The sequence below is a fragment of the Tasmannia lanceolata genome, unplaced genomic scaffold (genome assembly GCF_043159265.1).
Source record: "Tasmannia lanceolata isolate RefF3 unplaced genomic scaffold, GAP_Taslan_0.1 ptg000025l, whole genome shotgun sequence".
Lineage (NCBI taxonomy): Eukaryota > Viridiplantae > Streptophyta > Magnoliopsida > Canellales > Winteraceae > Tasmannia > Tasmannia lanceolata.
The window spans coordinates 11,201,710-11,215,873 of NW_027518702.1; the positions used below are offsets into that span (position 1 = coordinate 11,201,710).

At 37.4% G+C, this 14,164-nt stretch overlaps 1 protein-coding gene across 1 annotated transcript in view; it reads left to right on the forward strand.

Annotated features, from left to right (window-relative positions):
* Nucleotides 1-14,164, forward strand: part of LOC143858292 (uncharacterized) — a 32,328-nt gene that overhangs the window by 8,458 nt on the left and 9,706 nt on the right. The window contains exons 4-6 of the mRNA XM_077368940.1: nt 2,194-2,407; nt 4,094-4,180; nt 4,311-4,450. Coding sequence (XP_077225055.1) covers nt 2,194-2,407; nt 4,094-4,180; nt 4,311-4,450 — 441 coding nt within the window. The remainder of the gene's footprint in view (nt 1-2,193; nt 2,408-4,093; nt 4,181-4,310; nt 4,451-14,164) is intronic.

The following is a 14,164-nucleotide window of genomic DNA, read 5'->3' on the forward strand; positions in this document are numbered from 1 at the left end:
AAAAAATCAGCCCCATAGGATCATCCCAACCCTATGATTTGTTGAGGTAAAATGGACGTGTATAAACCTTCACAAATCTATCCATTTTTTGCCTCCACTGTTCAAAGGGTTAGGATGATCCTATGAAGCTGATTTTTTGGGCACACCCTATCTCTGTGAGGGCCAATCAAATGAATGCTTTGGATCACCCAAACAATGTGGGCCCCCACTGTATTTTAAGCTAGTGTGTAGATAACTTATCTACACTTGTGTGTAGACACCGTTCTCTCTCTCTCTCTCTATATATATATATATACACACACACACACACACACACTAGTAAAAAACCTCGTGCGATGCACGGGCCGACAAAGAACTGTACGGACCACGTCATAGGTTGATCCAAACTGTCCATGTGATGGAACACAACATAAATAGGTTGTGCCCCAAAAATCATTTCCATAGGCTGATCCTAGCCCTCCAATCTATAGAGGTTTCCATAATTCCTCTTAAATCGGATGGTTAAGATCACCCTATAGATTTTTTATTAAAAAAGCATAAAGGAGGGGGGGTAAGATTGAAATTATGTGGCTTTAATGGGTGCCTTTGTTAAAAAGCATAAAGGAGGGGGTAGGATTGAAAATATGTGAGTTGAATGGGTGCATTTGTTAAAAAAAGTAAAAAAAAGTGATGTGTAATTCTCATAGAATTTTCAAAAAATTCAAAAAAATCTCTTCTTTTCTCTTCTGCTATATATATATATATATATATATATATATATATATATATATATATATATATATATATATTGGAACTCTAAAGCTCTGTTCACTTGCGTTCCCGGGAAAGCAAATCCCTGGAAATAGACTCCTTTTTTCTTGACAAGACCTTGACAAGACATAATTCTGGTGTTCACTTGCTTTCCTGAGAAAATAACAAGCCTGGGTGGAATATGTCAAATAATGACATGGAATTGCCAAAAATGACGTGGAAATGTCTCTTTTCTCACTAGTGTGGGAAACCAAATCCCATTATTTTGGTCGGATTTGCTTTCCCGGGAAAACTAGTGATAAAAGGTGGGCAAGCAGTTTCTCGGGAAACATTTTCCTGCATAGATCCTGCGCACGTGAACAGGCGTGGGAAACCTTTTCCTACACAGTTTCCCTGGATTTCTTTTCCTAATGCCACGTCAGACTCCCGAGAAACAATTTCTTTTCCTTTACCGGGAAAACAAGTGAACAGAGCCTAACGCTCACCCTCATGGTGTGAGACTCTTATCTCACGATTCCCATTGCAGCTCATTAAATATTTATCATCCCTCACCCTAACCTTTAGCTCTGTAAGGAAGATGAGAGTTAGAATTTTTGGTACACACTAGTAAAAAGCTCCGTGTGATGCACGGGCCGACAAAGAACTGTACGGACCACATCATAGGTTGATCCAAACCGTCCATGTGATGGAACACAACATAAATAGGTTGTGCCTGTAAAATCATTTCCATAGGCTGATCCTAGCCCTCCAATCTATAGAGGTTTCCATTATGGTTGTTCCTCTTAAGGTGCCCGGAATTCGTCAATATTTTTAAAGGTGTCCTGAATTCGTAATATCATGTAATTACTACAAACTTTCCGTAATTTTGCATATAGAAAGGCTGCCAATGTTGACTTTCGTGACACATTCATATTAAAAAAGTAGGGGGAAAATAATAAAATGACTTGTTTACCCTCACATAGTTAGTTTGGACATACATATGGCAAGGGCATTAAACAGTAAAAAAAAAAAACCACCGTGTTGATGTGTTAAATTGACAGAATTTTGAAATAAATCAAAAAATTATTCTCTTTTCTCTTCTGCTACACACACACATGTATACGCAGATGTAAGAAATTCTTGAAGAAAATAACCAATTCCCTATATGCTGTGCATTTCTCTTCCGTCAAGGCAGTGTTGCCATTGTTTATGGTCTTCAATCTAATGCTCATGATAATATGGTCCTAAAAATTGTTGGCTAATCTGATAGAAACTTACTTGCTGTCAAAGAACTTTGTTGTATTTGGTGACAGCTTTTTTCGTTCTTGGGAAAACATTCATTTCCTTCCTAACCTTGATGGTCGAATATTTTTTTAAGCCGATTTGCGTGGTTCCATTATGTCTCTAAACCTTGATTATTTCCTTTGGTTTCAAACTCTTGAAGCCTGATTTCTTGAATGGCAGGAGTCGAGGTGTCGTAGGCTTAGCCATGGCCTGCTCGAATACTTTCGGACTAGTTACAGGTGCATTTCTTCTGGGTTTTGGTTTGAGTGAAATCCCGAAGAGCATTTGGAGAAATGCAGATTGGAGCAATCGCCAAAAAGTTCTTTCTCATAGGGTTGCTAAAATGGCTTTAAACCTTGACAACGCTCATCAAGAACTTTCAAATGCAATTGTAGTAAGCATATTTCCTTAATGGCCTAAGGCTTTTTATATTTATTTAATGTGAGCTCATTCAAAGTTAAAACTTATTACCCTTGCTAGTTATTTTTTCATCCTTGCAATGGCAAGGACAACTTGTTCTCTCATGCACATGATACATAATCAGCTGTTATTGTCATGCTGCCTAGATATGTATTTTAATGTTTCTATGACTACCCTGATTTTCTTGTTCATATTTCCTCTGGTTTATTTAGAAATTTCATAATTTAGTTTAGATTTGAAGCTCTTCTAATTGGTGTTTAAGAACCAGGACATGGAAGGGACATTACCTAGAGGCCTGGACAAGTCAATGCAACTGGCTAGAGCAAATCAAAGAAAAATATTCAAAAAACATTGAGAAGAAAGGGTTAGAAGTAATGAAGGCATTGGATGGTGAAGTAGTGAAGACCAAAAAGGGAACGGACATGTTAAAACAAAAAATATAGGGAAATGATATCAGCACAACCATGTTTTGATATCTTCACTAACACATCTTGTCTTTTAGTACTTAAAGGGTTGTCAAAGTTTATATTACACTTCCCAAAAAGCTCTCACAAGCCAATTAAAAAAAACAAAAGACAAGCTGATTTGTGCAATTATTAAAGCATGGTTGTGCTGATATCATTTCCCAAAATGTATTATAATGACTTTATGCACACTTTTCACACTTTCTTTGGGTGGGTGGATGGGGTGGGGAGCTTGTGGTCACTTAGGCTTATGATTCGAGCAATCATGGTTTTGAACCTTGCTTCTAATTCCAAATAGCATCCTACCATTGAACAATAATTTGTACTTCTGAAACAAAGTAGTTTTTACAAGTTATACACTCTGGGAGTTCTATTATTTTAGCTGTTGATTTCCGTGTAGTCCTTGTTTATGGGAGATGCAGTCAAACTCAATTTTGTAAGTTCAACTAGTGGATTGTTGTGGGGCTAGATTACCTTGTTCATTGGAGACTCCTTTAAAAATGACCCCTTTGAAAATAGCAAAGAAGAGTTCAGTTCAGTTATTGAATAGATTTGCTTCTATTGTTTGTATCTACCATAAATTTATGTTTCTGTGTACAGCTTATTTACATGGCAAAGAAGTACTATATTCTTGATGTGAACTAATTCTAAGGAGATTCTGAACCTTTGAAACCTGGATAATTGATTGATAGCAATGGGATTGGGAATGGATAATAAAGAGTGTATGCTACAAAGAACGAATTATAATGATGCTAGTTTCTTATTTATTTATATTTCTTATACATATTTAGAACTATATATCTAAGAAATAAACGAAGAAAATCACTTCAGAATCCCTTTGTAGACCCTTTTGATTCTCATATGCTTTTGCTTGTTAATAACAGTTCGAAGCAAAATCATCTGAATTACTACTATGTTGCTTTGATGCATTATATTAATGTTGCATCTGTTTCAACTTGTATCAAAGGAATAATTAGTAGCCCTCCTACTTTCTGGAACATATTTGTTTTTCTTCATTGAGAAAATGTTCTCTTTTGAGTTTTTTTTGGTAATTAGATAATGGATTTCCAAATTTTGGTGTCATTTTCTATAATCTTGCTGACATGAATCAGATATGATTGAGTAGTACTATTTCAACATTTTCTTCGCTCTTTGTAAAATTTTAGTGTTTCTCACAATGTTGGTATATTCATTAGGTCGCTCAAGCAACGTCCAATCAGATGTCCAAGCGTGATCCTCTGAGACCCTATATGGATGTGATTGACAACATGTTGCATCAGATGGTACTTTTGTAGGCTTTAAAAAGTTTATTGATAATAAAATACAATATTGTAATATGGTGTTTTTCTGTGATTTCCTACAGTTCGATTTTCGTTCTCTTTTGAAAAGATATTTTGATTCCCTCTCTTCCAGTTAAAAGAGGACCCATCCTTCAAACCCTCGGGGGGCAGATTGGGAGAAAATGATATGGACTATGATACCGATGAGAAATCAATGGCTACACTCAGACGGCAACTTAGGAGAGCTCGCGAGGAGTATTACCGGTACAAAAGGTAAACATCATTTAATTTGGTGAAGATATAAAACTTGTGGAATGTTTCCATCTATGGAAAGTTTCTCTTCATGTCCTTTGAAGGGTGCATGTCATTGACTAAATATGTTTTTTACTACCAAATAGGCATTTTTTTTTTCTTTATGGGCTCTATGGGTTACAACCTTGGTAATTTTTTTGCGCAAGTAGAGTTGGAGCACGTTTTCAAACATTCTATCGATTTCTTGTTTTTCCTTTCATTGTTATTTAGATTCTTGATCAATATTTTGTTTGATGACTTCTAGACATTTTGGAGGGAAAATTGAGACACATGAAAACTAGGGCTGCAACAGGGTCGGGTTTTTCAAAACCCTAGCCCAACCATGGATCCCATTATCTCGGCCCTGACCCGCCCTGACCCTGAGTCAGGGCCGGAAAACCTCAACCCATTACCCGCCCTACAGGGTATTGTGTTGGCCCTGGCCCGCCCTGATTGGCCTTGATTGGGCCGGGCTGGCTCTAATTGACCCTAGTGCAAATACCTGTTAAGAGTGCCAAAAATAAGGCAACCACTTATCATATGGAACAAAATGATCAATAAATAGAGAAAGGGAACAAAATAAGACAATATGAATTCAACAACATGCGGGCAACAGAGACAATTAATAATAATAATCTAAAGAAACATCAATCCAAGATAATAGAAAACATTAGCAAAAGAAGGTTCAATTGTATAATTGAAAACTTAGGGTCTGGCCGGGTCAGGGTACCCGAGGCACTAACCCAAAACCCGCCCGACCTGAGTCAAGGTAAAAAAAAAATGAACCCTGACCCGCCCTCAGGGTTAGAAAATCCAGCCCTGACCCTGTTCGGGCTCAGGGCGGGTCAGGGCTGACAGGGCCAAACTTGCACCCCTAATGAAAACCTTGTAATTGTATTATTGTACTATTATGAAATTCAGCCTTTAACGTGATTAGAGGTAGGTTGATATGGAGTTCAAATTTTTTGTTGATTGGAGGTTTACATGCTTATGAATGCGCAAATTAAGGAATCTGGAGGTGGGAGAGTGAAAGTGATTGTACTTCTAGTTTTTCATTTCAAAGATTTGACTGAGGATGGGAAGGAGAGGCCTTCCAGACGACATTCTCTCTCTTTTATCATCTTTATCATAGAAAGCGAGGTTTCCTGACATGTGCTGATGTGCAAAGGGATGGAGGAATTTATAGACATTGATTTATCCATTGCATAGTGGCCAAAAGTGTTTTATTAGCGATAGCGTCCAATGGTTTTTGGAATCACTTTTCAAACCTCTTTGCCATATCATGGCCAATTGGCCATTATCCATGCCCATGCATTTGATTGGTGGTCAAACGAAAAGGTCCGTTTGGTATTAGAGGTTCTCTGTTAAAGGGACGTTCCTTTTTGAGCTTTTGTTGAGTTTTCATGGGTTTTCATAAGGAGTGATAAGATTTGTATAGGTGAGGTAGCATAACAATAGAATATTGTGGAATAAGTTAAAATTTCTATTATCCATGTGTCCTTGGGAGAAAATTTTGAGCCATTCTTATTAAGAGATTGAAATGTATTGGCTGCTAGTGGGAGAGGAATGAAGGTGAAAGAGGGAGGGTTGGTAAATTCTGTTTGGGGCTTAAAGACCAAAATGAAGTGGTTGTAGAGATTTGTTGGAGTGTTTACCGATTTTCTATTCGTCCTTGTTGACCTCTCTTATTGCAAAGGGCAACTTTCTAAATGTGATAAAATGCAGTTTCTGGGTCTATGGAAATTTCTTTTCATGATTGTTTAAATCTCTATGTTGCATGGATTCTTTGCCCCTCTCTGCCGAATCTGTGTCGACACGTCTCCGCATCCGAATCGGACATGGATTCATGTGAGACACCCGGATTCTTGTCGTAGCCGTGTCCGCACGAGTCATTTTGTTTTTTTTTGGTGAATCCGATTCATCGTTGTCTCTTTTGAAATGTGAATCCTGTATATTTTCCCTTTAAATGTATTTTCTTCTTAACTTTTTTTTATATAAAAGCACAACCCTTATTCTTTTAATAAAAACCCTAGCGCCTCGACTCTCGAACATCGACCCCCTTCCTCCTTAAACATTCTTAATACAAAACTCGCCTCAACCCTCTACTCTCAAAATTTTCACGAATATATATATATATATATATATGTATATATGTATATATATATATATATAGAGAGAGAGAGAGAGAGAGAGAGAGAGAGAGAGAGAGAGAGAGAGGCGTAGCTACACATACGTGTAGCTAACTTAGCTACACCGACGGCCTATGAAGCATGGGAACGGGTGCAGGTACGACACGACACGGGTACGCCGAATATAATAATATATTTTAATATTTTATTATATTTATAAAAATTTAAAAAATAATAATTGGAGAGCAATCAAATAACAATAACATCACCAAAATAGAAAATTCTAATATTACTCTTCATTTCATAAGTGATTAAGTTCCATAACATGAGGCATCAATACATCATGAAAAAAAGTCTGTTGACCAATGTGTTGACCAGTGGCTGACAAGATGAATAATTTTTGGAGACTAAATTATGAGATTTTTTATACCGGACTTTTGGGATTTAATAATGTTTGGACATGATAGATTTTATGAATTTTTAAAATTTGAAAAATACCCCACCGTTTGGAAGTTAAGAAAGTTAAAATTTTGACTCGACCCTTTTTCTTCGGATTTTGTACTAGAACATGAGAGTTGACTTTTTTTCTTTTAGATTTGGGTATTGAAACTATTTTTAATAAATCCAAATGGGGGGTATTTCGTTATTTACATGTAAATCCTAAGTAAATGGACAATAAAATAGTAAAGACATTAATAAAATTTCATAAAATAATAAAAATAAATAAAATAAACAACTTTGCTGACAATTACAGATTTTTTGTCTGGTCGGAAGAGTCCTCCGAATATTCTGTTCTGGTCTTGTATCAGTTTCGATATCGTGGAATACGAACAGAGAAGAGAGGGCAGGCTCATTACATTAAGGATTTAAACCAGATAAGAGAAACAGGAGATGTCGGGTACGCGTGGGTGCGCACCCGACACGCACCCAACAACCAAAATTGAGGTTTTTTTTTAAAACAAATTGGGGTACGCACCCAGGACGTACCCGGGACGTGCTCGAACGTACCCGCACCCCATACGTGTCGTGTACGGGTATGGGAGCCCCGGGAGAGTACCCGTTCTTCCTAGCTGGCGGCTTAAAATACAGTGGGCCCCACATTGTTTCGGGGATGCAAACCATTCATTTGATGGGCCCTCACATAGATAGGGTGTGCCCAAAAAATCAGCCCCATAGGATCATCCCAACCCTACGATTTGTGGAGGCAAAAATGGACGCGTAAAAACCTTCACAAATCTGTCCATTTTTGCCTCCACAGTTTGAAGGGTGGGGATGATCCTATGGAGCTGATTTTTTTGGCACACCCTATCAATGTGAGGGTCTATCAAATGAATGGTTTGGATCACCCAAACAATGTGGGCCCACTGTATTTTAAGCCATCGGTGTAGCTAAGTAACCATTCATTTGATAGACCCTCACATTGATAGGGTGTGCCAAAAAAATCAGCTCCATAGGATCATCCCCACCCTTCAAACTGTGGAGGCAAAAATGGACAGATTTGTGAAGGTTTTTACGCGTCCATTTTTGCCTCCACAAATCGTAGGGTTGGGATGATCCTATAGAGCTGATTTTTTGGGCACACCCTATCTATATGAGGGCCCATCAAATGAATGGTTTGCATCACCCAAACAATGTGGGGCCCACTGTATTTTAAGCCGTTGGTGTAGCTAAGTTAGCTACACGTATGTGTAGCTACACTTTTCTCATATATATATATATATATATATATATATATATATATATATATATATATTAAAAAAATTATTTTATGTAAAAATTACCGAATCCGAATCCTCTTTTGCGGGTTTGCCGAATACGACATCTCAAATCCGTGTCGGATCCCGACACGCGAATCTGAAATCCATGCAACATTTTCTGGCAGTTTTAAAATGGTTCTTTTTCACATCTTGTAAGAGAGGTGAACGACATGTTGACTCCCAAGGGATTTGATGTAAAGCTTGTATTGGGAGATCATTTCACCTTCCTCAATGTGATTTTCTGGGTATATTTAGTGTGTGTGTGTGTGTGTGTGTGAGAGAGAGAGAGAGAGAGAGAGAGAGAGAGAGAGAGAGAGAGAGAGAGAGAGAGAGAGGGAGGGAGGGAGGGAGGGAGGGAGGGAGGGAGCGGGCGCGCGCGAGAGAGGGAGAGAGAGAGTCTTTGAATATTCCTCCACCTTGGTAATTGACATTGGTGGATTGTAGTTCTTCATGCTTACAGCCTTCATATGATGTTATGATGTTGCTCTTGGTACACGGTTGACATTGGTGGATCGTAGTTCTTCATGCTTACAACCTTCGTATGATATTATGATGTTGCTCTTGGTACACGGTTTTAGATTTCCACTGAAACTGATACGAAATGATGTTTCTGTTTCCATCCCCATTGAAACCGAAATGACCAAAATGCAGAAACCAAAATCCTAAAGAGGCCATTTGGATACAAGGATTTTATAATCCAGGATTGTAAAATCTTGAATTTTTTATCTAATTACGATTGTAAAATTATTGATTTTACAAGCGAAACCCTAGATCTTATTAGCTAAAACCTGAACTGTACATCTTGAGCTTATAAAATCCAAATTTTAGCACGTAAAATCCAGGATTTTGCAATTCTGAATTATAAAATCTATGTATCCAAATTGGCGCTAGTGGCTCTTTGGCTTAAAGTCATGGGTATCCTCCCCATTGACGCGAGTTCAAATCCCCCTGGCTTACCCGATGCGTGTGGTTTACGGGTGATTGCGCGCATCCATAGGGAATAGTCCTTCCCTAAAAATTGGGGTGGGGATACGCTATGTCATAAAAAAAAAGTGTAATATCTGTATACTGTTTCATTATGAATGCATGTATTATGCATAAATGTTTATATGAGTTACATGTGAAATTTGGTATGTACTAACTTATCAGACACATGTGACATTGCATATATAGCCGACCCCAACTAGTTTGGAACAAAGGCTTAGTTGAGTTGAGTTGAGAGTTATGTGACATTGCATATCACTAGGTGTTTGATGTTTTCAAACCATCATGGATGATTGTCTTGCTTATGTGATGGTTTCTATGTGTGTATTTGTGCTATTCTAACATGTCATGAAGTTTCATCTTTAAATTCTATCATTTGCATATGTTTTTGTATTTTTCCGTTATTTTACAGGATTTTCACCGAAATTTCCAACCGAAACCGAAACATTTCCGTTTCTGTTACAATCGAAATTTAAAACCTTGGTGGTACAATTGTTTCTCAGATGTAGCACTCTTCGAAGTTTTATGATGGTTTCACTAAAATTACTGCATTAGAGAGTAGTCCATAGTTTAAATTTCTTACCAACTCGAATTGATAGTCAACTTAAGATGGTATTGTTTTTTCTTGGTCATGATGTTGTGCTTTGTGTTTTTCTTCACTGTTTTCTTTATGGTGTATCTTTTTCTATCTTGGTCGTAAGTGTTGGAATGAAATTGTATCTTGGCAATTTTCTCCATTTTAGTTTCTTATCAACAACCTTATTCGGTTGACATGGCACTTCAATTTGATTAGCTATTAGAACTTTGAAATTTTCTATGATTTGTCGACACGGACACGAGTGTCGGATGTCGACACGGACATGAGTGTCGCATGTTGACACGGACACGAAGTGTCAGACACGACAAATCCACAAAATTTAGAAACGGGGACACGACTAAAATACAAAGTATATGTAATCATGATTTGGAGATACGGATTCGTGTGTTGAGTTTCGACACACATACGAGTTGTCTGACACAGCAACATCTAAAAATTTAGAAATGGTGACACGTACATACATATAACCTAGGAAGCACGGGTACTCTCCCGGGGCTCCCTCACCCGCACCCGACACGTATGGGGTGCGGGTACGTCCGGGGTATGTACCCCTTTTTTAAAAATAAAAAAAAACGTGTCGGGTGCGTACCACGCGTACCCGACACGTCCTGCTTCTTCCTGCTGCTTTCCTCTCCTGTACTTCTCTCTACTTTCCTGTACTCGGTATTTACATGTAAACCATTTAAGTAAATGTTGGAATACCCCCCTTTTGGATTTATTAAAAATAGTTTCAACACCCAAATCTAAAAGGAAAAAAAGTCAACTCTCCAGTTCTAGTACAAAATTCAAAGAAAAAGGGTCGGGTCAAAATTTTAACTTTCTTAACTTCCAAACGGTGGGGTATTTTTCAAAATTTAAAAATTCATAAAATCTATTTTGTCCAAACATTATTAAATCCCAAAAGTCCGGTAAAAAAAATCTCATAATTTAGTCTCTAAAAATTATTCATCTTGTCAGGCACTGGTCAACACACTGGTCACAGACTTTTTTTTTAATGAATGATGTATTGATGCCTCATGTTATGACATATGGAACTTAATCACTTATGAAATGAAGAGTAATATTAGAATTTTCTATTTTGGTGATGTTATTGTTATTTGATTGCTCTACAATTATTATTTTTTTAATTTTTATAAATATATAATAAAATATTAAAATATATTATTATATTCGGCGTACCCAATCGTACCCGCACCCGTTTTTTTTGGCAAATCATGTACCCACGTACCCGTGTCGTGTCGTACCCGCACCCCGTACCCGTACCCGTGCTTCATAGCATATAACATTACTGATTACTATCATAATTTGTATAAATATAAATATTATGTCCATTTAACGAACTAATAAATCGTAGAATTAGAACTATAATCTAAAATAAATATAAGAAAATCAAATAATAACACATTCATCAATTTAAAATAGTTCTATTATGTCCCCAATATACAACGGAAAGCGGGACCGATATGATACAATGAATATAGTATTGGTATAAGAGTTTGTTTAGGGCGCGTTTGGATCGCCGGAAATAGGAATAAGAATCGGTACTTGATTCCATTTCCCCCTATTCTAGCGTTTGGTTCCAAAAAATTAGCGGAAAGAACGATACCCGGTGGAATCTCCGTTGTAATTTTTGGTGGAACACGATACCCACCAAATAGGTGGTATTCTGATTCCCGTCTCTCTCTCTCTCTCATACATACACATTTTCACGAGCAAAAATCTCTCTCTCTCTCTCCGTTTTAAACAAAACCCATCGGCCCTCCTCTCAGTCATCAGCTCTTCCTCCTTTCTCTGTTTCTTATCTTCTCTTCATTTCATCACTAGAGAAGAAAACCCCATTTTTTTCTCTCTCGATCCATGGCAGAGGCTCGCTTTCCTTGCTTTTGCATCTCTAATTAGAGCAGACCACATAAAAAACCCAAATTTAATCCATGTTCTAATAATTTCTCAACTTCCTTTTTTTAATCAGATCATCTTGTCTATATTTCTCTCTCCCTTCATATCTTTTGTGATTTTGCCTAAAAAAATTTGGGGCTTGAATCTGGCATTTGATTAGGACGGGTGGGGCTTGAAATCTGGCTCGGTAGGTTTGGTGAAGAAGAAGAGAGTTTTTCTTCTTCATGGAAATGGGTTAGATCTTTGATTTGGTGAAGAAGAAGAAGAGGGTTTTTCTTCTTCATGGAAATGGGTTAGATCTTTGATCAATTTTGAGAGTTTGTGATTTTTCTCTATATTTAACTTCTACTTGAAATCCACATAGCTGATCCAAATCAAGAGTCTCTACTCAATTATCTTGAAATGTCTAGAGAGAGAGAAAGCTTGCTGATTCAAGAAAACTACTTATTCTGGTGCGTTACAAAACACTTGAATCAGGATTAGCATTCTGTTTACGGAGGGAATAGGAATAGGATGCTAATTCCGATTCTTGATTCCGGCAATACAAACGCACCCTTAGGGTTTTAGGTTTGTGGGAGGGGATATAGCCGCACACATTAGTTAAAGAAGAGCTCAAACAAGAGTTTATTATAAAAGAAAGCTTACTAATAAAAGAGGTAAATACAAAGTTCAATAATAAAACTGAATGTCACACTTGACACGGTACGAAAACGTGTTCACACGCCCTCATTAAGTCTCATCACCTATAGAAATATCTTTAGAAGTGTCCAAAGGAGTGTCAACACGCGTGTCCAAGTGTCGCGTGACGGACACGGCAGGACACGCGTGTTAGCAACAAATTTAAAGTGTCGGATAAATCAGAGGAAATTTTTTATGTTTTCAAATTTCCAATCCACTAGGCCACTCTTAATAGTATTCTGATCTTCCATATGAAACCGTTTGAGCTGAAATTTTCTTATGAGAAACGATTTAGAAGTTCCAAGGATCTTCTTTTAATGCAGTAGTGACCAATGCCCAGAAACATGGTTCTCATTCACATAATTTGTTTGATCAATTGTGGAGTACACGTTTTAAATGTTCTGTTTCTTGAAATTGCGATGCTTAACTGAAGGGGAAGGTATTGCATCCTTGAAGTTAGGAACTCCTTTCTTCCTCAATTGTTGCTTTATGCCTCTTGGAGTTTATCTTGAAATGGCAACCATCTTTTCCGCGTTGCATGAATAGCTAAATAGTATATCGAGTGATTCATCTTCCCGAGAGTGGAAGAGCTGAAGAGCTTTCATGCGTATTTATGGGTTTCTTGAAATTGTGATGCTTAATTGAAGGGGAAGGTATTGCACCCTTAAAGTTAGGAACTCCTGCCTCACTCAATTGTCACTTTATGCTTCTTGGAGTTTATCTTGATTGACAACCACCTTTTCCGGGTCACATGAATAGCTAAAGAGTATATCGGGTGATTCATCTTCCCGAGAGTGTAAGAGCTGAAGAGCGTTCATAGGTTCAATGCATATTTATTCAAGGTCTTCATACATTGTGTGTTCCATCATTATCTTCATCCATTAGCAACTAAAATATAATACTATTCTTTAGCTGGATGTAAATTTTGGTACTTACTCATCTCTGTTTTTTCACAACCAATAAACTCAATTTCAAGAAATGTTCTACATCACATGTGTTTCCTTCAAATCATCATGGGAGGTGGGACCAACTGTTCCAATTTGAAGAGTGAAAATAAGTATGAATTATGAATAGATAGTACTTTCGAAAAATTACAAAAAACTTTATTTCATCTTTTCATCTTCCCTATATTCTTCTCCAATTTTTTCCCGAGCCTTTGTTCCATCACCGCTTTCATCTTTTCATCATCCCTATATTTTTTTTCCTTCGCCTACTTATCCTGAGCCTTTGTTCCATCGGCGCTTTCGAAAATTGTCATTTGCTGACTTAATGAACATCTGCAAACGACCTTATCTTCTCGTTTTGATATAAAACAAAAGATCAAGTAAATATAATAGTCCATTCTAACAAATTAAGGCACAATTATTCATTGCCCCACTTTCCCAACTAAAGCCAATCCTATCTGCTTGCATTCGGGACTTAAAATTTCTAACCCGGCGAGAAGCAATTAATGAAAAGTGAGGAGAATAACTTTTCCTATGTAACAAAACCCTATGCAGACATCAAAGCACGAACAGTGCACTTATGCCTATCTTGATACATGAATGTGCTTGATTATCAACAAACAGGTCCAGTTGACAATGTCTTGGACATTGAACTCCGTTGCATGAGTCTTTTCTTCTTCTCTGACTACACCATGCAGGGAACTCATGGC